Source organism: Cololabis saira, chromosome 12 (assembly GCF_033807715.1).
Source record: "Cololabis saira isolate AMF1-May2022 chromosome 12, fColSai1.1, whole genome shotgun sequence".
NCBI classification, from domain to species: Eukaryota; Metazoa; Chordata; class Actinopteri; order Beloniformes; family Belonidae; genus Cololabis; species Cololabis saira.
The window spans coordinates 19,389,809-19,417,312 of record NC_084598.1 but is presented as its reverse complement, the minus strand read 5'-3'; the positions used below and the strand labels follow the sequence as shown (position 1 = coordinate 19,417,312).

The 27,504-nt window shown below is 39.5% G+C and overlaps 1 protein-coding gene across 12 annotated transcripts in view; it reads right to left on the bottom strand.

The window, feature by feature from the left end:
• LOC133457043 (membrane-associated guanylate kinase, WW and PDZ domain-containing protein 1-like) overlaps positions 1–25,984 on the bottom strand; it is a 133,863-nt gene extending 107,879 nt beyond the window's left edge. For 11 of the 12 annotated variants that reach the window (XM_061735878.1, XM_061735882.1, XM_061735880.1 and 8 more), the window contains exon 1: positions 25,549–25,984. In XM_061735878.1, the coding sequence (XP_061591862.1) occupies positions 25,549–25,846 (298 nt within the window). In that variant the 5' untranslated portion in view covers positions 25,847–25,984. Of the gene's footprint in view, positions 1–15,520; positions 15,540–25,548 lie in introns of those variants that run through there. The other variant, XM_061735886.1, reaches the window with a different exon arrangement.
• Between the last annotated feature and the right edge of the window lie 1,520 nt (positions 25,985–27,504).

Sequence of the window (27,504 nt, the reverse complement as noted above, 5' to 3'; positions counted from 1 at the left end):
CAGAAGAAGGGGCGGGGCTAATTCAGGGCAAAGAAGATCAAGGACTCATTACAGAGTCCCATGACACCACCCACGACTCTCTATGTCAAAACATTCAAAAGTTAAAGCAGAAAATAGGGACAACCAATCAGAAAAAGGGACTGGGCTAATTGTCACCAATTATGGTCAAGGACTCAATGCCGAGTCCCATGACACCACCCACGACTCTCTATTACCCCTTTTACACCAAGCTGGTTCCAGGGCTGGTTCTAGGCTAGAGCCAGCCTTAGCACCAGTTCTTTGGTTTTACACAGCCTAAGCACCGGCTCCTGGCTCTCAAAACTGGTGCTACTGTAGCACCAGTTTTGAGCTGGGCCAGGTCTAGAACCGCTTTACGTCGGGGGCTGGGGGCGGGGCTGGGGACGGTGTTACTGAACAACCAAAGCAGAATAAACACGGAAGAGCGCCGATTTTAAACAACGGAGCGTGGAAGACGGCGGTTAAGTTAGCAGACTCTTTTATTATTACATCCATTTATTTAATAATGGATGTAAAACAGAAGCAGCAGTGGTCTACGGTACAATCCATCAACAGTAACGTCGGCGGGCTCCGTGCCCGCCGATGGAGCGGCAGCCTCGTCCGAGCCCGCGGGGGAGCGTTTCAGCCCTGGGACGCTTGGACGCGAGGCTGCCGCTCGATCGGCGGGTTCCCGGCCCGCGGGGACGCGTCCCAGCCCGCTCCCAGCCCGCTCCCAGCCCGCTCCCAGCCCGCGTTACACCAACGCAGAGCCTACGGCGTAGGTTACGTAACCTACGCCGTAGGCTCTGCGTCGATGTACGCCGCGACGCGCGCCGTAATTTCTTAACAGGCATAGCTACAACTGATAGATTTCATCTATTAAACCAATATTTATCTTCCTAAATGATTTATTTCATCCAGCGAAATTCTCAGAGCTGCAGGTTTCTCCCCCGGGAAGACGGCGCAGGTTGAGCCGGCTCTGAGGAGCTGCTGTGCCCCGGGGGCTGCCGGCTCTCGAGTCAAATTTCTTAACAGGCGTTATTTGGATAAACTGAGCCCAGGTAGGGGATCTTAAAGGTTACTTTTAAGCCTGAAAAAATATTAAAACTTAATAAAGTGCCATATTAACAGCCCTACAGCTGAAATTAAAACAGCTTTTGGCTCTCAGCTTCCTGATCAGGGTGAAAACGAGGGGGAGTGGTGGTGACGTATACAGTAACGTGATGACGTGGCTCTCTGGCCAGCTGCTGGCTTGTGTAAAAGCAAACGGTTCTTACTTAGAACCAACCGCGAACCGGCTCTAGCACCAGCACTAGCACCAGCCCTGGAACCAGATTGGTGTAAAAGGGGTATATGTCAAACCTTTCAAAAGTTATGGCAGAAAAAAGTATTCTAGGGGGCGCTGTTGAGCCGTGAGGACACGCCCATTAATGCAAACCATGAAAAAAAAAATCTGATCACTCAAATGAACGACGATCATACAGTACAGCTGTATCTCATGGTCCAGAATGTATGATATTATATTAATCTATTATACCATATTATATTACATGTTGTTATTTCATATTAGCGTACCCAGTAATATAGCATATTGTATTATTGCATTGTATGTTGCTTCATTTCATATATTTTTGACTGTATTATGTTGTAAAATTATATATCATAGCGATTGCATTATTATATAATTTCAATTTATAACACTAATATACAATTCCTCACACACACACTCCTTCCAAATGTTTCTTTTTTTTCTCCATTATGACAATTGTATGCTGTCATCCGTTATGTTTTTTGTTTTTAAGCTTGTTATGTCTGTTATTCAAATATATTAATACATTCATTAATATGCTATACTGTATTTTGTATTGTGTATATTGTGTGTGTGTGTGTGTGTGTGTATATATATATATATATATATATATATATATATATATATATATATATATGTGTGTGTGTGTGTGTGTATACCTGAAGTGTGACTACCTGCAGAACGTATTTTAGCATGAAAGCTTGCATATTAAACGTACATCAAGCATCCTGTATCATAGCTACATGTCTGCCGTTTGTAACAAAGCAAACCGCGTGAAAATCGGTTGAAAATCAAGTGAGTTATAGTTATTTTACTTATGCAGACACCTCCTTCCACAATAGAAGTGAACGCTCTAGAGTTAAAGCGATACCGATCCAAGATGGCGGCCACGCCCGACGTTCTCAGGCAGTCAATGCGGCGCCTCGACCAAGATGGCGGCCGCGCTGAACATCAGCCCCTCCCCCCGCGGGAGCTGCGCGCGCAAACTCCACTCAAATTCAAAAGTTATGGCAGAAAATCGGGACAACCAATCAGAAGAAGGGGAAAGAGAAAAGTAATGTGCGTCGTCACAGGACAGAGACGAACATTTTGATGTAAAAAAAACACAAAAATTGCGGCATATCAAGCCAGGCTTGAACTCTCGACCTCTGGCAGCAAAGACCGCAATAATCTGGCTGAGCTAGGTCTCAGCTATTCTTTTTATTTGACCTACTGGCTTAGGACAGACCAACATAGCGATAAAATGTCTGGAACTTTTTTTTTCCTAATTTTTTAAATATTTGTAAGTTATAAATATTAGTAAAACCCTACTATTTAAATTATTACTTTTTCTGTAACCATTCTGCCAAGGTTGTAACCGGGCTGAGCCGGGAATATTTCTGAAGTCACCACATTACAGGGAGCTGATTGGTCGGGGGGCGGGGCCGTCATCACCCTACTCGCCACTGATTGGTCGGGGGGCGGCGCCGTCATCACCCTACTCGCCACTGATTGGTCGGGGGGCGGCGCCGTCATCACCCTACTCGCCACTGATTGGTCGGGGGGCGGGGCCGCCATCACCCTACTCGCCACTGATTGGTCAGGGGGCGGGGCCGGCAGACGTTTGAATCAGGAAGCGGGAGTCAGCGCGAGAGCGACTGGCGGCTCGCGGCAATTTTATTATAAAAAAAGGACAAGCAATCAGAAGAAGGGGCGGGGCTAATTCAGGCCAATGAAGGTCAAGGACTCCATAAAGAATCTGATGACACCACCCACGACTCTCTATGTCAAACCATTCAAAAGTTATAGCAGAAAATCGGGACAACCAATCAGAAGAAGGGGCGGGGCTAATTAAGGCCAACGAAGCTTAAGGACTCATTACAGAGTCCCATGACACCACCCACGACTCTCTATGTGAAACCATTCAAAAGTTATGGCAGAGAAAAGTATTCTAGGGGGCGCTGTTGAGCCGTTAGGCCACGCCCATTAATGGAAACCATGAAATATCACATTTATCGCCAGGCCTGGCTTGCATGCAAATTTTGGTGACTTTTGGAGAACTATCAAATATGGACCAATCAGATGAAGGGTGTGTGCGTCTAGCGTCGCCACGGTAACACTTTTGAAAGAGAAAAGTAATGCGTGGTGTCGCACGATGGAGACGCACATTTTGGTGTATAACACACCTGGGTGCACGTTACGGTTCGGGCTGAATTAACTGCCGAAGGAATGGCATAAATTGCGCCAAAATTACACAATTAATTCAAAATGGCCGACATCCTGTTCGGTTTCGGGCATGACGCCAAGAGACTTTTCTTTAAGTTACGTCATGATACAGGCGTGTACCGATTTTCGTGCATGTACGTCAAACCGTATCGTGGGGCTTGAGGCACAAAGTTTTCAAGGGGGCGCTGTTGAGCCATTTTGCCACGCCCATTAATGCAAACCATGAAATATCAAATTTATCGCCAGGCCTGGCTTGCATGCCAAATTTGGTGCCTTTTGGGGAACTATCAAATATGGACCAATCAGATGAAGGGGGGGTGCGCTTGTTGGCGTCTAGCGTCACTACGGTAACACTTTCGAAAGAGAAAAGTAATGCGTGTAGTCGCAGGATGGAAACGCACATTTTGATGTATAACACATCTGGGTTCACGATACGGTTCGGGCTGAATTAACTCTCGAAGGAATGGCATATATTGCTCCAAAATTACGCAATTAATTCAGAATGTTCAAAATGGCCGACTTCCTGTTCGGTTTCGGCCATGGCGCCAAGAGACTTTTCTTTTAGTTGCGACATGATACAGGTGTGTACCGATTTTCGTTCATGTACGTCAAACCGTATTATGGGGCTTGAGGCACAAAGTTTTTTCTGTTGAACCAATCAGATGAAGGGTGGGCGCGCTTTTTGGCGTCTAGCGCCGCCACGGTAACGCTTTTGAAAGAGAAAAGTAATGCGTGTTGTCGCAGGATGGAGACGCACATTTTGATGTATAACACACTTGGGGGCACGTTACGGTTCGGGCTGAATTAACTTTCGAAGGAATGGCATAAATTTCGCCAAAATGACACGACTAATTCAAAATGGCCGACATCCTGTTCGGTTTCGGGCATGACCCCAAGAGACTTTTGTTTAAGTTGTCCCATGATACAGGTGTGTACTGATTTTCGTGCATGTACGTCAAATCGTATCGTGGGGCTTGAGGCACAAAGTTTTCTGGGGGGCGCTGTTGAGCCATTTTGCCACGCCCATTAATGCAAACCTTTAAATATCAAATTTTTCGCCAGGCCTGACTAGGGTGCAAAATTTGGTGACTTTTTGGGCATGTTAAGGGGGGCAAAAAGGCCTTCACTTTGTCAGGAAAATAATAATAATAATAATAATAATAATAAAAATTCCTGCAAATACAATAGGGCCTTCGCACTGCAAGTGCTCGGGCCCTAATAATAATAAAAATTCCTGCAAATACAATAGGGCCTTCGCACTGAAGGTGCTCGGGCCCTAATAATAATAATAAAAATTCCTGCAAATACAATAGGGCCTTCGCACTGCAAGTGCTCGGGCCCTAATAATAATAATAATAATAAAAATTCCTGCAAATACAATAGGGCCTTCGCACTGCAAGTGCTCGGGCCCTAATAAGATCAAGCTGATCAAAACAGTTTGGACCTTTTATGTAAGCACTGTAATAGAAATGTCATAGGTAATATAGATTCTCACATTTTCTGTAAGAAATAAGACACTTTAAGTGACAAAAACCATATCAGCTGCCAAAAGTCTCCTCAGCGTGCCCAGTGGAGAGGCTAGACCACATTGAACACAAACAAGACCCATTTCTGATGAACTACTTCAGATTTAAGGTGTGTTTGTGTGTAATGCTCATAAACCTTCACACAACGTGCCTCTCATTTTACTGTTGATAGCAACAGCACGCAAAACAACATTAGCAGCAATAACTAGTTATTCTCTGTATGATGTCATCAGTCTCCATTTTCAAGCTGTTTATTTACAGCTCTTTTAAAGTCTCGCCGCCACAGTTCAGTCAGGTTGACAACAGGGTTTTGACGGGGCCACTGAAACGTCTCACTCCTTTTCCCTCTTAAGACACTCAGATGTAGATTTACTGATATGCTCTATTCCTCTGCATTTTGGTTTAATTTTTGCTTAGTAAAATTATGAAATCATGTAATATGCTACTTGTTGTTTATTTGATGCTTCTTTTACCTAATTTTAAGACTTGGCAAACATCATCGACATGAACTTTACTGAAAGAGTGCACTTTGCTTTAGACATAACTACCGTATTTTGTGGACCATTAGGCGCACCGCTTTGTATGGCGCAATATCAATCAACAAGTCTATTTTCCTACGTAAGGCGTACCGGGTTATAAGGCACATAATAAAACATATGAAGCGAAACTAAACAGGTAAGTTGAACTGTATTCAACTCATTCACAATGACTCAGAATATCGTTCAGTTGAAACTAAAACATAAAAATACACTCACATTTTAAATCATTCGTCTTCCATGAATCCACCAATAAAAAGTGGAGGAGTTAAGAGTACAGCCTTACTACTACGTCCTGTTTTCTGATTGGTTCATCGATGTCAGTGATAGCGAACACCTGAAGTTAGTGTGAGGTTGGAACAACGATGTATTCAAACATTTGATTATAATTGAATTATGATCTAGGTTTGAAAATTGGGTTGACATCTAATTACAGTACGGTAACATTGACTAGATGATGGATGATTGTTGCTTTCCAGCGCTACATAACTAGTTATCTAACGTTGTCTGATGTTACAACCTGTATCCAACCAAGGACCAACTTTAATGTGTCTGACATGTCTGAATAGTCCGACGGCCAGTCAACCGGAGCAGCTTTGTCGCTACCAAAGTCACACTAAAACATTTTGACGGATCTTCTTCTCATCATGGATGCATAAGGTAAGTTTATGTAGTTTTTATTTAGTCGTTTTATTTTTCTTTAATAATGTTCTGGTTTGTGTAACTTTTTCTTGTCTTTCTTTTGATTATGTGGGTGGTACAAAGGCCTCAAATATGATACTTCCGGCATTATAGGGTCAGTTGTACCTGTATGATATTTTCTTTTCACTGTAAATTGCCATTTACTGTATCTTGCAAATTGGCGCTATAGAAAATAAACTGATGAGGATCTAATAAAATTGTTGGTTTTCAGCATCTGACCCGAAAAGAAAACACAAAATAGAAAAGCAGATTGTTCTTTTATAGCGATGGGTACTTTTTTAAATTTTATTTTAACTTTTAAAAAGCAAGAGATTTATCAAATAACTAAAAAGGACGTTTTTGTATTATCGTGTTAATGCTTCAACAGAAAAAAAGAAAACCAAACAGCAACAATATCAAAACATCTGAAAAGCTCTTGCTGTCGACTGGTTGACAAGAAAGTACAGATTAAAAATAAATGCAATGAAATGAACAGCTGGATCAGAAATGATGACACAAACAGTTATGAATAAGCTGAGATCACCTGAAAGCGATGCTTCCTTCTGAGTGCAGCTCTGCATGTTTCCTGCTGAACTGTGGCTACTATGATTACTTAAATTAAGTACTGATTTATTGTGTTTGATGTGATTAAATCTGTCAAGTTCTTCACCATTTGAGCTCTGTCTTATTGATCACCATCTGACATTTAAAACTGGCAACGGAAAACTGCACCATGAAACAGGATATAAACTAAAATGATCAGGAACTTTTTTATACACTGATCTAATGGCATAAGATGAAAAGTTGCATGGTACAGTTTTTTTTATATGTGGTTAGTTTTGCAAACTTTGCAAACTACTGAGTGCCGACCATAGAGCCATGGCATCTCTCAAAACAGGAAAGTGAGACCTAACTTTAAGTCATTTAAGATCTATCTCAGGAAAACCAGAGCCATGTCTTCTCCCTCTCTCAACCTTTTAGCTGAGGATCTTGGTTTATTCAGTCATGGAAAACCTTGAAAATGTCTTGGCGAAGACTCACACGAGCAAACAGCAGATTAGGCACACACAGAGCGACTCTTTGCTTTCTGGTAAAAAAAAAAAAAAAAACATCAATCCACCGCAATAGCCTTTTACTTTCGGTAACTCTTTCTTGAACGTATGATTATAGTTTTTACATTCAAGGATCTGGGCACATTCATGGTAAAGCCTGATGAGTAATTCCTTCCTCCCCACATCCTTCATACCAGTGACAAGAAGCTGGAGAGGCAGTGACAATAGCACTGCATAATTTCCCGTGCTTACCCAGGCACATCTAAAAAAGTGGTAAGGACAAGGTCTGACACAACAAAGGATTTGTTTTTAATAGTAGTCAAACACAATTAAGACCTTTGACCATTTTAAAAGCGTTCCTACTGAAATGCATTGATAGACAGAAAGCTCCAGCTCATATGAACTTGAACTGCTAAGAATTAGGAACGTCTATGTCTCACAGCTGCTGTATAATTTAAAATCAACATATTGTAAAAACCTCCTGGAGCTTCCTAGTGTTTCATCTTGGGTGAAAAGTGACCAAAATATATTCTGTAGGCTACTTAAAATCAGTGACAGGTGAGTATTTGCAGGTGTGACAGGTCTTTCCTGACACTAAAGAGAGTATTTGGGAAACCAATTAGGTTATATAGTTTAAACGTTTTGTGGGTTTGAACGTTCGTTACCAAGACTGTTAAAAAAGTGATGGACAGATTCACAGGAAAATGCCACCAGAGGAGCATTACCTCAGAAGTGATAATGATGGATGTTGGTCTGAATCTGCACTTATATTTGGATCTGGATATAAATCTGTAACTGGATCTGGATTTAGTAATGGATCTGTGTACGTCCCTCCATATGGGTCTGGATCTGTGTCTGGTTGGTTGGCCAAAAAAAGCCACACTGAAATGTAATCTTTAGTTCCCACAAAAAAAAATAAAAAATGAATAAGTTAAATCTTCTTAAAGTAATTTGAAAGATAATTATGAATGTGGTTAATTTATTTAGAATTGCTTTCTTCTCAAAGGACAAATGTGAAAACTAACTAACCAACTAACTAACTAACTAACTACAAGTGACATTTTTTTATTTCAACGAATAAACATCTCTGATTTATATTTGTACTTAAATGTAAATACTGTCTCTTTAACAGTCCTTAGGATTACAGCATTTCTGACTTCAGTGTTATGAAAGAGTTTCATCTCAAAAAGATGTGTTCATTTTTGGGATGAAACTAAACTGAAAGAGCGTTTTCTTCTTTGAGATCAAATATGCAGCACAGTCACGTGCTTCTATTTTTATCATAAGAGTTATAAAAACCTGTCTTTTCTGCTTTGCAAGTCTGCACTGAAACGGTTACATAAAAAACCATAACAATAATCAAAGATACTACTTTTTCTGGAAAAAAAAGCTAGATTATATGATACTTAAACTGCCAAGACAATGTTTCTTTATATTGACAAGAGACACAGTCTGAGAAAATGGAGTTAAACAATAACCAATAATCTATGAGGCATACAATCTTCTGCTTTTGTCACAATTATGAACACAAATGTTCAGTCAGTTGACATACACAGAGTTAGTAATGTCTCAGTGTTAAGGCTCTGGGGTAAGGGTGATATATTTACTTGTAAACAGTATAGAGGCAATGACAAGTTGAAAATTTGATTTTTTCATAGTTACAAGGTTCAGTTCACCATACACATACTTAGAACCACTTGCCTCTGCTCCCAAACAATGTGAGCAGCACACCCATCTTTCTGTGTTGTGTTCTTGTTAATTTGGACTGACTCAACATGTGATGGAAAAATCACACAACAAAGGGAATTGTCTTGAATAATAATGTCCAAAGGTCTTAACATCTGTAAGGTTATGGTGACAGATGTTGTTGTGTGACCATTCTTGTGTTTTCTTTGAAAATGTTATTAATGTCAAAAGAAGCTTCCAGGCACAGATCATCAAGAAACGGTACAAAGATGAAAAAAACAGAGAAATGTTTATTCAGATCTACTCCTCCTCACCCCTCCTCCACTAACCTTCAGTTAATGTGCTTGTGGAAAATGTCAGTGGTAAAATTACTACTTTTATTGATACCATTGCTCCCACGAAGATGAAGGTGATAACTGCTAAAAGGAAACCTCCCTGTAGAAATGCTGAAAAAAAAAGAGTGTCAAAAAGCTGAACACAGGAGGCGGAAAACTAAATTACAGGTTCATTCTGACATAAAGAGAGTCTGAGCAAATATAACACGGGGCTGAAGGATGCAAGGCAATCATATTTCTCTGATATCATGATATTATGAACAGCTATAAGCCGGTATCAAACCACTCCTTTCTTAGTAAAATCATGAAAAAATATGTTTTTCAACAGCTGTATAACCTCCTAACAATAAATTGTTTTGATGTCTTCCAGTAAGGTTTCCGGCCACATCACAGCACTGAGACAGCTCTAATAAAAGGTCCTTAATGACATCCACTCCAATACGGATAGTGGCAACATTTCAGTCTTGGTCTTATGAGTCTCAGTGCTGCATTCGACACAGTCGACACATCACATCTTGATAGACCAGTTGAAGAAGTGGGTGGGACTTTCTGGCACAGCACTTGCCAGGTAAGAGTCCTATCTAAAATATAAAGATAGTCCCTAAGTAACTACAAATTGGAGAAAACAAAAATAATATGTGGAGTTCCTCAAGGTTCAGTTCTGAGGATTCTGTTGTTTAACATCTACAGTATATGCTCTGCTCAAATTATAAAAAATAAAATAAAATGTGTTACCAAAACTACGCAGATGACACATATGTATATAACCATTGCACTGTGAGAGTAATCTAAACGTAAATTAAAAAAGTAATTTAAACATTGATCAAATGCATTGATCAAATTAAAGTGTGGATGTGCAAGAATTTTCTTCCATTAAATGAAGACAAAACATAAATAATAGTGTTTGAAGCCAAGGAAAATTAAGTCCTGTTAATTCTGTTTGGGTTACAGTCCTTCAGGTTTGGGTCCTGTAAATTCTGTGTGCAAGGTGTTATTTACATTTGATACAACCTTCCCCAGTTGAAAACTGGGTAGTGGCAAGTATCATCACTTAAGTTGAAACCAGTCCTTCCAAACGGTTTGGCAGAGGTTTGCACACATGGTGTCTACACTGAAAGATGCCAAATCACTCACTTTATAACACTATTATTCGTCATCTCTGTGTTCAATTCTCTCTTTTACTATAAATAAATACCTGAAAGAAAAGTGGCAACCCTGCCCTCCATGTAACCTGCTCTGAACAAAGTGTTCCTTGTCTAAATGTACACAACCCTCATGCTGCCACCTCGCACCCCTGAGCACAGCCAGATGCCTCCAACTTCAGACGAACAGCTGGAGCTCATCGCTGGACTCCCATCTTTGGATGGCCATGAGCATGGAAACAGTCCCAGCCTTTTTCTACGTGTTGTATATCTGATGTAACTTTGACAAACAGCAGAAACAGATATTTAACTATTACCCCCACTGGCTGTTAGCTCTTCATTTTAAAAGCAGTCATCTGAGAGCGTTTTAAGAAGAATGTGATATTTTTAGTATCAGTTTACTGACCAAACATGCTCATCAACCATATATAACCTCAGGCCGAATCTCTATATTGAGAACAGAGATAAACATAAAAGAGTGAAATACTATTTTTTACTTCTGAGAGCTCAATGAGATTTGAGTGGATTTTAGGTCAGGCCTACAAAGGAATAGCACAAGGTAAAAGGGAGAGTTACATACACAGCTTACATGTTCAAAGTGAAATTTCCAACAGCTCAAGGAAACTGCTTTCATTATTATTGTTCTGTGCTGAATAGTCTAAATTTACTTCAGTTATGCAGAGAACCAACTGGAAGACAAATAGACACTGATTTCATGAGCTGAAGGCTTTATAAGGTAGAAGTGTGTTGTAGAAGCAGGTTAACAGACTGAAGGGGCCTAGTGAGTTATGGCTCATGGGATAAGTTTATCCACAAGTCATGACACCACAGCAGAACTGCTGAGACACTCTGCAAACAGTAAGACATTGTAGCTGTGGAGCTGAAATGATGAGTTGACAAATTAATAGTGCACGCACTATTATGATAATTTAATTTATAGTCTAAATTTTTCAACATACAGCAAAGATTAAAAAAGTACTTTACCAAATTTAAACAAGATCGTTTCATGAAATATATGGATAACTTTGTTAAAACTGATGTACTGTATAAACAACAGAAAAACATAAAGTCTTCTGTGGCAGAGAAGTCTAAAAGAAACCTCTGACGGTTGGTTTGGTCAGTATGTTGAGGAAAGGGGGGGAATATTGTTTGTTATGCTGAGCAACACATTTCTGTCCACTGCTAACGCTTAGACCACCAGATTGGTTCCCAGCACAGAGCACACAGGTGCATCAGGTGTGGACTTATTTCACAGTTTGCATTTCACGCAGGCACACACACCAATAGATCCATCCGAGTTCATATCACAGGAGATCCACCAGAGTGGGATGGGACATGGTATGAGTGATAAAGAGTACACGATGGAAATCATTGTGTTTATGTACAGTACATCAAGAATACCAGATGAGGCTCAGTTTGGATACATGTGCAATTTTAGTAAATGGAAAATACCCTGTGTGCTGGATTTGTTTGGGACACATGGTCCTATTATGTACACGTGATTCATTTTGAACTTACTCCAAAAAAAAACTGTCTGAAAAGTCTGAATATTGTGGACATTTCAGATCATTTCAAGAACATTTCGGAGCTGCAGTGTATGAATACAGAGGGTGAAAAACCTTTAAAGTTCAGCAGTCATCATCGATCTACAAGCTGTACGAGCAAATTTAACAATATCAGGTCACCAAACCAAGATAGAGGAACCATAGGAAGGCAAATTATCAACAAGCCAGAGGTGATTTTGAATGAGACCCAGAGTTCTTGTGCTGAGATGAGAAAATGTGGAAAAAGAAAAGTGTGAGGACAATACTCAATACTCAAGCCTTTAGGAGGATGTCCTTCACAAGCAGCATCTCACCAGCAGCCACGTGTATGCTAAAGGTATGATTAAGAGATGTTGAGTAACAAAATCGTGTAAGATGTTAAAAGGAATATTAAAATCTCTGGACCCACTTCACAACAGAATGTGTGGAGAAACCCTTCAAACAATAAAATTTAAAGATTGTAGCATCCTTCTGATACTTTTTTTTGTGACAGCAGCTGGGGAACTAATTATGATAAAAGGAAAGATGGATGCAGGGAAAAAAAGAACCAGCCTGAAAAAAGTGATTGAGTGATGGTTTACATTTTAATGTAATAAATGCAAGACACAACCCAAAGAATAAACCAAGGAAACAGTAATAATTCAAGAAGACTCTGAAAAATAAGTTACGCTGCAAGACTGAGAGTCTAAATCCAACAGAGACTCTGGAGAGACCAGAAAATGGCTTTGCTCACCATCAGAATCGGAAGAAGACCTGCTTTTGACAGGCCAGCCAAGGGGTCTTTATTCAAGTCGTGAATGAAGAGGCTGAATATGCGTTTGTCTGTTTGCTTTTAGAGATTTTTAAAAAATGCCACAAAACTCCAGAGAATACACTTCTAATAATTTAATGTGACTGAGAATGTTATGTCGGCCCTGTACTGTATTTTCAGGTTCTGAAACATAACAATGCCCTCCTTTGTCTTTAAAGTCAATATTTATGGATTCCTCACCTGTGATCAGACTAAAGAGTCAAAGATACCATGTTCGCAACTAAAATGACAAAAATCCATAATTACAAAAGAATAAGAGATTTACTTTCAATATGACAAAGAAGAAAATGTTTCACATCTAAAAGATAACAGTTTAAAAAACTGCTGTTAAATAATTCCATCCAATCTAAAAAAATATTATTGGCTGAATGTAGTGCACTGTAAACTGTACATGCTTCTTTTTTTATTCCTTAAAATCTCAATATTACAAAGAAATAAACTAAGCAGCAAAAAAACAAGAAGCTAATAAGAAAAATGCAGCATGGTTTTTAAGACACATAAATCTTTCATATAGCTGAAAGCTGAAACTGCCAGTGGCAGATTGGATATCAATAAGCATATTGTGCCAGTCAACAAGAAATAGTTTTATGGGTATGATGCAGATGAGCTCCAGCTGCACACACAGCTGTTTACATGCAACATCAATTGCAGTGTAAACCTGCCGAGTTTGTAGACTTTGATGTGCTGTGGTGTTGTTTTCTGACGTTTAAATTATGTACTTAAATTGTTAAAAAAAATAGTAATGGCATGTATTTTTTAAAATGATGTGTTTGTTGGTTCACTTCCCTTTACACACCTTTAAGAAGTGTTGGAGGCATAAACACTTTCACACGTTAATGACCTGTATGGCTGAGGCCTTCTTTCTTTGTGCCCCATGTCTAATTCACACCAGAACGGTTTTCAAACGTGTTAACAATGATGAGTAAGTCAAGTCTCCACAAAGCTGCTAGGATTTAGATAAGGCGTCCTTTCACCTGACAAGATGTAGATATATGACGGAGAACATGCCATTTAACTTCTTTATTTATCTCTTTCAGGGTGAAAACGCAGGCAACAAGATCATGGAAAACACAGTTTTGCTGCTTTGCTGCTTCAAAATAAAAGCTTTTAACTAAAAGTTATCACACTATAAAAACCATCAATACTGTTTTACATGATAAATACACTTCATAAAATAACACATTACATTTTTTTAATAACGCATTTGTTTTGTATGTATTTACAATATTTTTATTGATCAATGCCATGTGAGGCTACAACCTGGGGATTTCTGAGCTGTAGGCTAGTTAGATTAGCTCAACTGAAGATGCCAACTGCATGCTAAGGAGATGAAATTAAGCTTTTTTTTTTTCTTTTTAAAAGAAGACATTTCACAGACCAAAATATAACACAAAAACAACCCACAGTATCAAATTCTAATTGCTTTACTGTCTCCTGGAAGGACTGTTAGTTTATAATGACCATTTGCTAAACCAAACAAAAGTCTGGACTTTGTGCACTGGAGCAGATATGACAAACTGAGTTCTCTGAGGATGTTCCAGGAAAAGTACTCATGTCAAAACAACTCACATCATACCCACAAGTTCAAATTCCAGTATTCTGTTTATTTTTTAGTGACTAGCTTTCTCACCCTAAACTTTTCTCTTGATCCCCTGCCTCCCTGCTCTATTGTGTTATTAAAGCGAACTGTAAGAATTAGGCACAAGAGGTTTCAACAGTCTGAACAAACTAATCTCTTACTTGCTGTAGCAACTTTATAACTCATAAAATATTGAAAAACTATGCCCAGGCAATTGAAGGCTTTCACAACCTCTTATACTTTTAATAGCACTGTTGCAATCTTTGCTGCAGCCTCAGAACAGCAAATGTAAAGCCAAACGCAAGTATCTTTTCTGTACCGCTTCCATTGCATTGTATTAACCATTATTACATGCTAGTTTAAGCTGAGTTGGAAGATAACATCTTAATGTTGCACATATGAGAGTGGGCTGCTTTCAGATTAAATAGCAATATCAACATCAGAGTCATGCTATGTGACTGATAACATAAAGCTTTTATGCTGGTAAACCCTGCAGGGTTGGGTCAACATTTTTAAGAGCTTATGAGCAACCTGGATCTCTGGAGATTGACAGGTGCATGAGGGAAGATCGAGAGATGAGAAATTCACTAAATATTCATCTGGGAACCAACACACCAACATTCCTAAGTGAAACAAAACTTTATTTTACAAACAATCAAATTACCTGACAAAATTCTCTTGCAGAAATAATTTAACTCCTCCAGGTTGAGATTGATGACAGAGGGCAGTTTGGAAAAATGACAACGTTTCACACACTGCATGCAATGTGCATTATAAGGATGGTACAATTGGTATGTGCAAAAAATAAATAGACCAAAGAAACTGCCTAAAATTAGAACTTTAATTCATGTGTGTGGAAGCGGGTCTATAATCCATAATCCTCTCCAGATGTGTGAGTCCAGAAGGAGTGAAACTTAAATGTCAGTTTATGTCCACAACATGAAATTCTCTTCCACTGAGCATGTATGATGCGTTTAATTAATGTTGCAGAAACATGCAAGTGTAAAAATGGAAATGGAAATCTCTTAAAACTCGACTCCAGACTGTTTTATTTCCTGGAGGGAGGAGGAAGAGAAACCATCAGCAGCACAGAGAGGAGGAGATATTCAGCACTTACACATTTTGTTGTGATGGGATGTCAGTCTTACTTAGCCAAAATCCATCTTGCTACCACCTTTAGAATATTTTATAGGAATCAACATAAAATTGCCAGAAGTTGCTTCATGTCGCTGCCTATAAGTTTATATACACCACATTACTGTATAACCACTCTCATATGCATTGGCGGCGTCAATGGCCCGGCTCTCTATTGACTTTGAATGAGGTGACATCACGTGTTGCTGAACTGAATTGTGGGAAATGCTCATCACATTGGAAGCATTGCTCCCATCAGAAACTGAGAAAGTTCAACTTTTCAGTCATCCACGCAAGAGTAAGCCAATCAAGTTGCGCCTACACACCCAGAGATGATTACATTATACATGGGGATGAGAGTGTTTCAAAACATCTGGCCTTCTTGTGCACCATGTGGGAAAAAAACTTGATTGGTTGTTTATTTGGTATAGCAAAATGTAAGAAACACCCAAAGTTACGTATGGTCAGAAAGAGGTCTTATTCTTTTTAATAAATTTAGATATAGCAAGTTCATTATGTAAATTACTTGAAGTGGGTACAATTCACTTAATGCTTCACGGAGGAAGACTCCACTGTTGTGCACATTTGTTACACATTTATCATTTGTCTTATGTATCATGTTTTTAAATGACACAAACCAGAATCTGACAGGGCGGCGGCTCAGCATACCCAGTTGATCAAGCTCAAGTCAATTCCAGTCACTTATTTATATCTGCATAACCCATAAAGCTCCAAGTTTAGACCCTGGAAGCAGGTACAAGAAAGAGTAAATATTTTCTATATCTGAGCTGTAAAAGCTGTAATTGCAATTGACAAAACAATATGGTAGTGTAATAATGATCAATTTTCCATTGTTATGCACATTCCTTAACTTTGTTAGGCAAGGCAAGGAAGCCTCTCAGTGGGTTTCATAAAAAGTTATGTTGATAAGCAAATAGTGCCTGCCAACATTAAACAAAAATATTTATTCATAGCATTAACCATTAGTAACCAATTAGTGCTGTGCTGGTTTTATGTGCCCAATGTTTACAAGAACCCAGCAGTTGCTGGTAGTTAAACCTTGGAATAAGAGAAAACGTTTATAAAATAACTTGCACTCTTGGTCAGGATTGATTTGCAAGAAAAACCAAAAGAGGGAAGGGGTGGAACCGGTTTGTCCTTTCAGATATTTCATTTTAAACATAATGAGCTGCACAAGAGAAGCATACCTTAAATCAACCTGAATACTTTCCGTGCACATTGCTGACATTGTCACACTTTGTGAAAGTGTCACTGGATAACATAGATTTGCTCTTTATTTTCCACAGAATTCCTTTTACCCCGAGATTATGACTAAAAAGTATTAAAAGGATATTTTGAATCCATAAAACTCAAAACACAGGTGATCTATGCCTCAAATAATCAAAGCATTTGTGTATGTTCTTGGTGTAACATGAGTAAACTGAAATAATGTGAATATCCATCCACTTTTAAGACATAAATACATTATATAAACTTACATAAGCCCATTTATCAAGTTTAACTCCACCTAGCTGATAGCTGTGGAAGAATGTTCAATATTTTTATATGGGCCGGAGAAATCCTATTCACAGCCTTTCATGTGCATCTGTGTGTCTAAAACATGATTGCAGTGACATATGCTTAACAATCATTTACTCGAATCATCTACTTGCATTCCTTTTTATATAAAACTAGCCACTATCTGATCAAAGAATGCATAAACAAGATTACAAAGTTGACACATTAAACACTATTTGTTGCTTTTATATGATACTTTACATTTGCACAATAAACACCCACAAAACCCTGCATGGCCTCAAAATGGAAACACTAGAGGCATCTGCTATCTGAGCCATCACAACCACAGAGCTAACGCTATTATTTCTTGTTATTCCTCAGGCCTGTGCTCCATTTTAACCTCGTTGCCACAAAACCCGAGGCAAAGTCTGAATTACAATACCATTTGTTCAGGCTGAAATGACAGAAGCTGCTTGTGTTTGGCAGATCCTTAGCTGGTATGCTGCTATTGTTAGCAATTTAAGGGAGTCAGTTCAAAGGGACCAAAGTAAAAACCTTAAGTACACCTCTTAAAAAAAAACCACATTCTCCTTCAATATGACATGCAAGCAAGCACAGACTAAGGCAGTTCTTTTGAAGACATCCACAACATAAGATTCTTTAATGTCAAACTTGTTCTATGCACAAAAAGATGGAGCATATTAAATGCTAAGAACACACAGAGCTTTTCAGGGGCCTCAGCACTGTCTAAAACAAGCCTATAAAAGACAGGGAAAGGGGGGGGAAATGTAGGATTCTTTTCAAGCCTTTGATAAGCCTTTCAGGGATCTACTAACATGCAGTCAGTGGCATTTAATCAAGACTGACGTGGAAAATGCAAGAAACTGGAATTCTGGGACAAGCTCATCATAGAAGAGATCTGTGTCTGCAAAGCCCTCACAGCGTCTGGATGTAAGTAAGCCTTCTTAACCTCAAACGACAGCCAAGACACAATTTCAGCTGAACTCAGAGAAGCTTTCACATATTTCTGTCAGTTGCATGAGGAGGAAAAAGAATTTCAGATTACAATCAAACTGAATTCAACTCATTTTTATAGAAATAAACATACAGAAAATATTGCTTCTGACAAACCAGGCGAACTTGTGTATTACCAGCAATGCTATCATTTTCTTTTCTTGAGATCAGCCTAAATCTAGAGTTAACCACCCAGCAAATACTACAGTAATAATATACTGTGGTCTGAATGCCACTCTGCCGACTCATGGCTTCACTTCTACTGAAAAGACACAACAAATCCTTAAGACAGATTGCTTTTCAGGAGCATACTCCACAATTGTATACTCTACACACATGCTGCACACACCATAATTTGTGTTTATATTTAGTATGTTGAATGACACCATAAAGGTTGATGTTAACACCACACTCGACTTTTGATTTTAATTGATTTATTTTTTTTTACACAAAAAAGTGAAATCTTAGTCTTAGTGAAATACTTAATTTATGCTATAATAATACACAAGCATCGTATCTGCAGTCGATTGTATTTAGCATGTGGATGAACCCATGGTTGACTGGAACTGATCACTGCATTTTTAACAACCAGAAATACCACCACATCTGTGATGTCTTCCTGTTATTATGTGGGATACTGTGGGAAATGGTGTTGCCTGTGTTACCTACATGGGTTACAGAACTACGGAAGCTGGTGGTGGGTTTGGTGTTATATGTTATGCAAATTGAACAACTTTGCCATAAACTATTTACTCAAATAAGTCAACTAAATGCATATACCACCCAGCCTTAGCAGAAGTAAACAACAGCATGGAGGGCTGCCATTTATCACTGCTGTTGTTGTGACCATCTGTGGTTGCACATTGTATTTTCGGTTACATTATAAGATTTACTCTGGTACCTTACAACCTGGAATTTCTTCTGGTATTATTTTTACATAGTCCAGATTGCCCAGTTGTTTGCATACGGCATATTGTATACTACAGTTTGGTAAAATCTGTATGTAGTAGTAGTATACTGTAGTATGCAGTTATGAAAAGAACCAATGGCTAGCGAGGTTGCAGCACAATCAAGTCATTAAGTCACCTATTGCAATGAAGACTTCAAACACTTTCTCATTGATAAAACACGTACATTTTGGCATCTAGGCACCGATTTAATAAGTCCCTATTCATTTATTATTTATTAGTACGGATAGTGTGAGTAATGAACATAACTTAAGTCTGCAGGCGGAGGTTGGGGAGGAGTTGGCATTTTAGGAGCTGCTGCAGTCTTGAAGCATGTGAGAGATGAGTACCTCTTGCTGCTTAAACAGACATAAAACAGTGTTCGAGATGCCTGTCTGAACCATCTCCCAGGGACTGCCTCATTTTTTTTTTAAATAAAGTATGTAGATAAAAGGAATATTCCATAATTAAGTCAACCCTAGGTCTATTACAAGATGGTAATGAGAATAAACTTTTGTTAGGGAGCAAAACTTGTTTTTTCAAAGTAGTTTTGAGTTGAAGCAGAATATACATTTGCAAAATAGTGGATTTAACATCAGCCAAGAAGGAAAGTAAGTCAGAATAAACTGCTATCTTAAGGCTCTGACGAGTTTCAAAAAAGTCATTCATCTTAAGTCATAGTGTTAAGGTTCCTACAGATGAACCAAGGTAATTTTAACCTTGTTAGTGTACCACAAGTGTATTAAAATACAGTAGGCTGTTTTGTACTTACCACGTATCAATTTCATATTGCCACTCTCTCAACTCCATTCCAATCAAAAACAATCAATCATGTGAAGAGGAAAGTTCATGGACACTGCTTGCACAGAACTGTCATACTGATCCATCTCCATCCACACTGCTGGTTTAAATCCACTATGCTGGAAACTCCTATTATTGTATATTTTGTTATTTAATTTATCTTACAGCCAGAGCATTCTCCAAAACAGTTAAATAATTTAGTACATGGGGCAGTGAACTGATTGGTTCAGAAATGTTCAGTAGAGAGTCACCCTCGTATGGAAAGACCCAATGCTTCACACACGGTCTTCGGACCCCAGATATTACCGGTATACTGAAGCTATGGAGAGTTATGGCAATGGGTTCTATGGCTAGGTCAAAGAGTCACGGAGTGGGGGGGCAGCCCTGATCAGTGCCACAGTGTAAATCCAACAGTGCAAATTTCTGTGAGTTGGTACGAACTGAGGCAATAGGATCCGAGAACAACAGTTTGATCCAGGTCAAACAAAATTGGGCCCAAAGCCAAACCTGTCGAGCACAGTGAACAGATAAGGTCATTCGATGTACAGTATGTATTATATTCTGTTCTAACTGAAAACTAATTTGATGTTTTACTCCTCAACAAACGTTTACAATCATTACCATCTAGTAATAGATCCAGGGTTGCTTTAATTCCTCTGACCCTTGAAATGAAACGATGGACCTGTAAATGAGTATATTATGCCATCTTAAAATAAAGAGCAAAACATAAAGCACATTTCAGATAACTGTTTTATTGTCTACTAGATAGAATGTGAGTACCAAAAAGTAGCATTTTCACAATGGCAAAATGTTCATTACACTGCTATTACTGGCTGACACTGATTGTTCTCAAACAGCAACCTCACATCCATGTATAGTCAGGGTCAAGATTAGGGTTGAAGCTCAGCTCATGCATTAGGAAGTGAAAGAGTTTGTAAGAAATGTAAAATTCTGACGACAATGCTGTTCAGTGTTGCATATTCTTCTCCCTTTCACTTAAGTGTTGATTCAGCTCTGACTATTTTCATTGCAAAAGGTACAAGAACCCCACCTCTGTTCATCTCTGAACCTCTGTATCTAAGCACATACATGTAGACATATACACACCTGTGTTCCCTTACGCAGAATGGAAAAAGACTGATTGTTTGGGTAATATTGCCTTCTGCTTTGCTGAGGACACAGCCGCCCTTCGGGTTTGAGTGACCCTGGCGTTGGTAAGCACTTTGAGTTCTGCTTAACAAAATAGAGGCCTTAATGTCCTGAAGGTTTGAATGATAAATCAGATCATGTTCCTTATCACTTAATGGGCTCATCTTCAAGTAATGAGAGGGGTGAGTGAAAGTAATAACATACAGGCAGGAATTAAATGTACTAAACTGACATTTTTATGAGCTGAAGTCCAGTTTGCCTCATCAGGGTGGTCCACTGAACACCCCACCTCTGTGGAATGTCTGGCATGCAGAAATCTGGCCTGGCCCTTTCTGGCAGGATTCAGTTCAAGGCAACATGTAAGAGGACCAACGTTCATTTGTCCTGGAGATCAGACAATCACCTGGCATAAACCCACACATTAGTAGACCACCATAAACTCCCTGACCCTCTTCGAAATAAAAGGGTTGGTTTATCTCAAAAGGTAAACAATTCAATTATCAAGAATATGCATGTTGTTAAACTTACACTGATTTCTTTTCATATGTCAGTCTCGGAGATGTATCTGTTGACTACCATGAGTTTAGAGCCAGGATTTTCAAACAAGCTCATTTACAACCTTTACCCCTCAATAAAATCTGGTAATCCAAAGACAAGAAAATGAGGGCAAACCTTTTACGTCAGAAGTGGACTCCACTGATTATAACAGAGAAGAGGTAACCAAGGGGGCCGTGACATAATATTTGACAGCGCTACCTCAGTGGACTTTGACCGGAGAGGTTCTCCTTATCATAAAAACTATTGCCACTCACTGAATGTAGGTCAGTTCAATTAAACTCGATGCATCCAATGTAACAACGCCCCTCTGGAAGGGACAAAGTTCATACATATCACAATGGCTTAAGGCATTTGAGTTTTCTCTTTATTTTTTCAAGTTCAAGTTGAGTGAGCCACATATTTTAAAATTATAGCAACCACTTGAGGCAAAAAATAAATACAAATAAAAATACATGAGCTCAAAGGGATGTGTGCAAGCAGCTGTTTGAAGTACAAGCGGTAGTTATTGTAATCTGCAACTGATTTGATGCTTTTACCATCAGAGTCAGCAGCTGGATCTGGATGATATGGAAACCGCCCCTTTACTGTACTTAACTGCAGACTATGGTCACAGTTGAGTGCCCTTTAAAGGCACAGTTTGCATGCATAGGCTACTCCTTCCCTGAGTCATACTGTAACTAAGCTAAATTTGCTCACTCGGGCATGAATCTTAGAAACGTCACTGTGACTTTACGGAGATACACTTATCTCTAAGGTCCAAACTGAATACAAATCTGCTCATAAATAAGTGATAATTAGATGAGCTGTTGTAGAGCAAGAACAGAAGTGAACGGAAGTGATTTGGATCCACACACAAATGTACATCTTGCTTCGGCCAAACTACACTTCTCCATTAAATTGAAAAATGTTTACAGGCTGGAGAAATAGTACTGCAAGCACATCTCCACAATTACAAAAACACTACATATATTGTCAAAAATGTATGGCACTTCCCCCCACTTCGAGGTTAGTGAAAATAATATTGTGATAGATTAGTGGTTACATACTTATTGGTACATTGTTGAATGTTTGTCATTCCCAGTGGAGCTCGGTAAGCTTCGGAGCAGGACTGCATTTTGACTTACAAGCCACTACACAATGGCCTGGCATAACACAAGGCCTCAAAACAGCACTTAGTAAAATCCAAGGCGGTTACAGCAATCTTTTATAACAAATATGTGGTTATAGCTAACGATACACATAATTTACTCAAGAACAATGCTCTAGTTCCTTGTTATATAAATGAGGAGGGGAGTTCAGGGATTCAGATGACTCAGTTTCAATTAAGTGTCCACAAGACCACAAGAGTGTGATATTCTCCAAATGTTCTCCAAAAAAGTGTAGAAACTTCTTTTAGGTGGCGTTTTTTCCACATTCCTCTGTGGGAGCACCACACCTGTGGGTACTATACAACCCACAACCTTCCTGCACATGCTGATAGTGTTTCCAGCTACCATACTGAGGGGATGTGGCCACGCGTAATATGAGCCACAGCGCTTTGGAGAGAATAGTAGCGAGATCTGATCCTTCCCAGTGGTCTGTCATCTGGGACAGCTTGGATGGCTAAACCTGCCAGGCACAATGGAGGTCTTGTGAGCCAAAGAGATATTCAAAGAAAATCCCTCTTTAATTAAAGACCTAAAATCTGCTGACTCGAGCAAGAAACTAATGACACAGGACCATAGTATGAACCCTTGAACACTCACATGAATGCTCGGAGCATTGCAGCTTTCTTCAAAAGCATAATGCGTTTCAGCAGAAAAAAACAAATGTGATTTTTAAAAATTTCTCAGGGTGCATATTCAGTCTGATTAATGTCAAGTAATTACCTGTTCTACAAACACAACTAAGAATACTGATACTGCTGATTTCTTGTACAGTGGGGTGAGACTTCCGTTTCTGAAGCTGAATCTTCTCTGTGGAGCTACAGTAAATGGGCATACAGCAAAAAAGCAAAGATGCCACACTGACACCAAAAACAGTTATATAACAAAGTTAATCATTTCCTCAAAGAGACGGCACTGTAAGCATTATCAAATATTCTGCACTGCACTTGGAATCAAGAAGTTGGATGTACTGTATGTGTGTGTGTAAAAAAATATTCTGGCTTAAAAGTGTTACTTATTTCGCTATTTACCTTGAGACTGAATTATAAAGATATTATGCCCGAATTGGGACAATACTCAGCGGGAAAATGAAAAGGAAAAAGAAAAAAGATACAAGACCGCAACCTTCGCTTTTAGCTGTCTCAGACAGATGCAGATGCAGTGGGCTTTGGGCAATGGGTCAACCAATACACATGACCAACTTCCACAAATAACTGCTGCCCACAAGTAATTCTCACTCTAATGAGCAGCAGTTCCTCTCAGTTTGCATAAACACAATGTGATTTTACAGAGAGAAGTTGAGATTCAATGTGCAAGCTGAGCAAAAACTGGGAAAAAAAACTGTCAAATAAGGCTACTGGCAGTCACAGTAAACAGTTATGCACAAGCAGTGTGAGAAAAGTATAGACATTTGTCAATTTCTCCTTGTAACTCTGCAAAACGATACACTTTTTAACTTCAATCTGCAAAGGAAGATACTAATTCAAAAACATTATATGAATATTACATTTCGGTGCTTAAAAGAGGCATGAGCTGCAAACCCAACGTGACAGTAGCCATACAGGTAGAGAAAGCCTCCAGAAGTGTGGGACTTGTCACAGAGGTAATGCAGTGGCAGTGTTTGCTTTAATAGTTTGTGTAAGTGGCCTAATCTGTGACCCTGCAAGTCTGGCCCATGAGTGGCTTTAGCTATGCTGGACAAACGAGGGCAGGATGACTGTCAGGGCAGCTTCATGTCAAAATGTGTGAAGACTCCAGGCTGCGATGGAGGGAGCATGAACAGCAGCAGCAGCTCACTTCTCTGCCCTACTTCTCATCAGAATCAGAATCAGATTTTATTGGCCAAGTTTGAACATTGCCCGACAAGGAATTTGACTTTGGTAATTTCGCTCACTGTACCCAGATTTAAAAAATAGCAAGCAGTAACTAAACAAATGTGGCACTTATTAATATATATACAGTGGCGTCAATTCAGTCGAAGCTAAGGTATGGCAAGGTTACGAGTCACAGAACTTAACTAGAGTATCAATCAACACGTCCAGCAAATACTCATCACAGAAGTCTGCAATGGAGCTTATCTGTGTGGTCAAGAAAATTGGAACTTTTTCAAATGCAGTGTCGCTCACTGCAAAAACTCAAAATCTTAACAAGAATATTTGTCTTATTTCTAGTTAAAATGTCTAATTTCTAGTAAAAAAATCTCATTACACTTAAAACAAGAGTCATCACCAGAAAAATAACTTGTTATTTGACCATGTTCACCTGTTTCAAGTAAATTTTCACTTGAAATAAGTAGAAAAATCTGCCAGTGGGACAAGATTTATCTTCTCATTACAAGCAAAACAATCTTGTTCCACTGGCAGATTTTTCCACTTATTTTAAGTGAAAATCTACTTGAAACAGGTGAAAATGGTTGTTTTTGAGTCTTGTCTTAAATGTAATGAGATTTTTTTTTACTAAAAAATTGGACATTTTAACTAGAAATAAGATAAATATTCTTAAGATTTTCAGTTTTTGCATAGTATAATAACTAGTGAAATCGATCATGTTGTTCTGATTTGCATTTGTAGTTATTCTATATGTATTAAGTAATAGAATACAAAGAGACACAGAGTAATTCCATAAATGTATTAAAAAAACAAACATTTACATTTAACCCTTGAAGCCAAGGTGTGGCGGCTGCCATACCTTGCCATTCCCAATTGACGCCCCTGTATATACAACATATACAATTAAAAAACTGAAATGTTTTCTCATAACTGCTATTTAACACTGCTTGTCTTGTTGAACAATCCTCACTGGCATTTCTTAACCATTGTAAATGTGGTTGTGTTAAGAGTTGTTGTCCTTATTGCAGTTTCTATAATCATCCCACTTACCTTGACGGACCGTTTTTAACCTGACGGGACCTTTGCAGCAGTTGATAAGACTAAAAATGTCATAAAGGGGTAATCCAGAAACAGACGAGCCGTCTACCTCCAGCAGCAGTTCTCCCTCACTGAGTTTACCGTCCTGGTAAAGCACAGCATCCTTCCTGATGTGTCCGATGTAAGAGAACTCCCCGGTCTCCGCGCCGCCGCGCAGCTCCACGTTCAGCTCCCCGCCCGCGCCCCGGCTGACCGCGCACTGGTTCACTCTGCTGATCCAGTGGTTCTTCCTCTGGACGACTCTGGACATGGCGCTGAGTGAGGGTCCGGACAAAACTCTTTACTCAAGAGGGTGGTGGTGAGGACCAGCCGATGCATAGCACTGATACTGTCCCGCGCGGAGAAACTTGGGGGGGATGTTTGGGTCCGAGCCGGAGCAGTGATGAGTCTCTGCCGAGCCACGCGCGCTCAGAGCAGCACACGTGCGCAAATCAGCGGATCAGAGGACTTTAGCCTGAATTATGGTTCCGCGTTAAATCGACGCAGATACTACGGCGTAGGGTACGGCGTACCCTACGCCGTAGGCTCTGCGTTGGTGTAACGCGGGACCATAAATCAGCCTTCAGGTTGAGGCTGCCGCTCCTGTTGTTTCTTCATCTTTACCACTGCACACTCCCTAAAGTCTCATTTGCTTCATTTTACAGCTCTAACATGTCACCGTCCCGCAGCTGTCGTTTAAACTTTTTCCTCGAATGGGGAAAAAAAAAAAACTTTATGCTTTTTTTTTTTTTACAACAGAGCGGTGTTCTGCCAATTTCTGCTGCTTTGTCAAAAAAATGCTACCTAATGGTTTTCTACCTTTGTAGAGCTACAATTTTACTGAACGTGTTCTTAATGACCTGTCTGGTTAAATAAAGGCGAATGACTGAATGAATATCAAATAAAGCCATAGAATTGATTTTTTTCTCTCTTTATCGTATAATGTTCACAAAGTGCAATGCAATTCATGTCATGGGTAGTGTATTTTGAAGGATCAAATATTCAACATCCCATATTATCAATTTTACATCGTGCAAGAAATCATGGACGTGCAAATCAAACTTTGAAAATCGACCGTGCACATGCGCAGAACCACAAAGTAGCATTTTCTGGCAGGTAGCAAAGATTGTCAGAACAGCGGCGCCTTTAAGCCATGGATGTATTATGCAGGTAAAGGGACAAGTTCAGTTCTCCTCCGTTTGGGATGGAGAACCGGTGGCGAGAAGCGCATGCGCAGCTGCACTCCATGCGGAGAAATCCGAGCCGACCTCGCATTCACCGGGCGGGCGGCGAGGCTCCTCCCTGTCCACCGGCCACCCGCTTCCAAACGGATTACAGCGATCTGCGCGTCTAATCCCCGGGACCTCCGGCAGCCTGTTGTCCTTATTCACAAATAATAGAGTCACGCAGCAGGGACCTCTTCTTTCCGTGCACGCAGAACTGCAGCTTTATCCAAGGCAGCTCTGCATCAGACTACATTCTTAACTTTACTAATTGTATCAGGTTGCACCAGCACTACTTAACGTGTTTTCTAAAGTTTTTGATAGGTTTATATAGTGTAGAATGTATGTAAATTAGGATGCAGGCATTTATATTAAGTAATGCTTGGCATTTTACAGTTATGACAGCTGCCTGCTATATTGAATAGCTAATATCCTCATTTTGAATATTGTTTAATGGGCAAAACATAGGCTGGTTTGAATTTACAAAATAATTGTGTGTGTCTCCATGGAAATTTCCTTTCCATGTGAAGTTTAAAACAGGAATTCTGGGAGTGAACACCCATGTTGACCCTTCATGAATGTCCCTGAAACAAGTTTACCATGAACTCGTCATCTTCCTGGAAATTTCTGTCAGCTGAAGCAGAACAGGGTCAGTTAATGTGAGGAAATCAACCAGAGGGAGGGAGAGGGGCAAATTACAACCTGT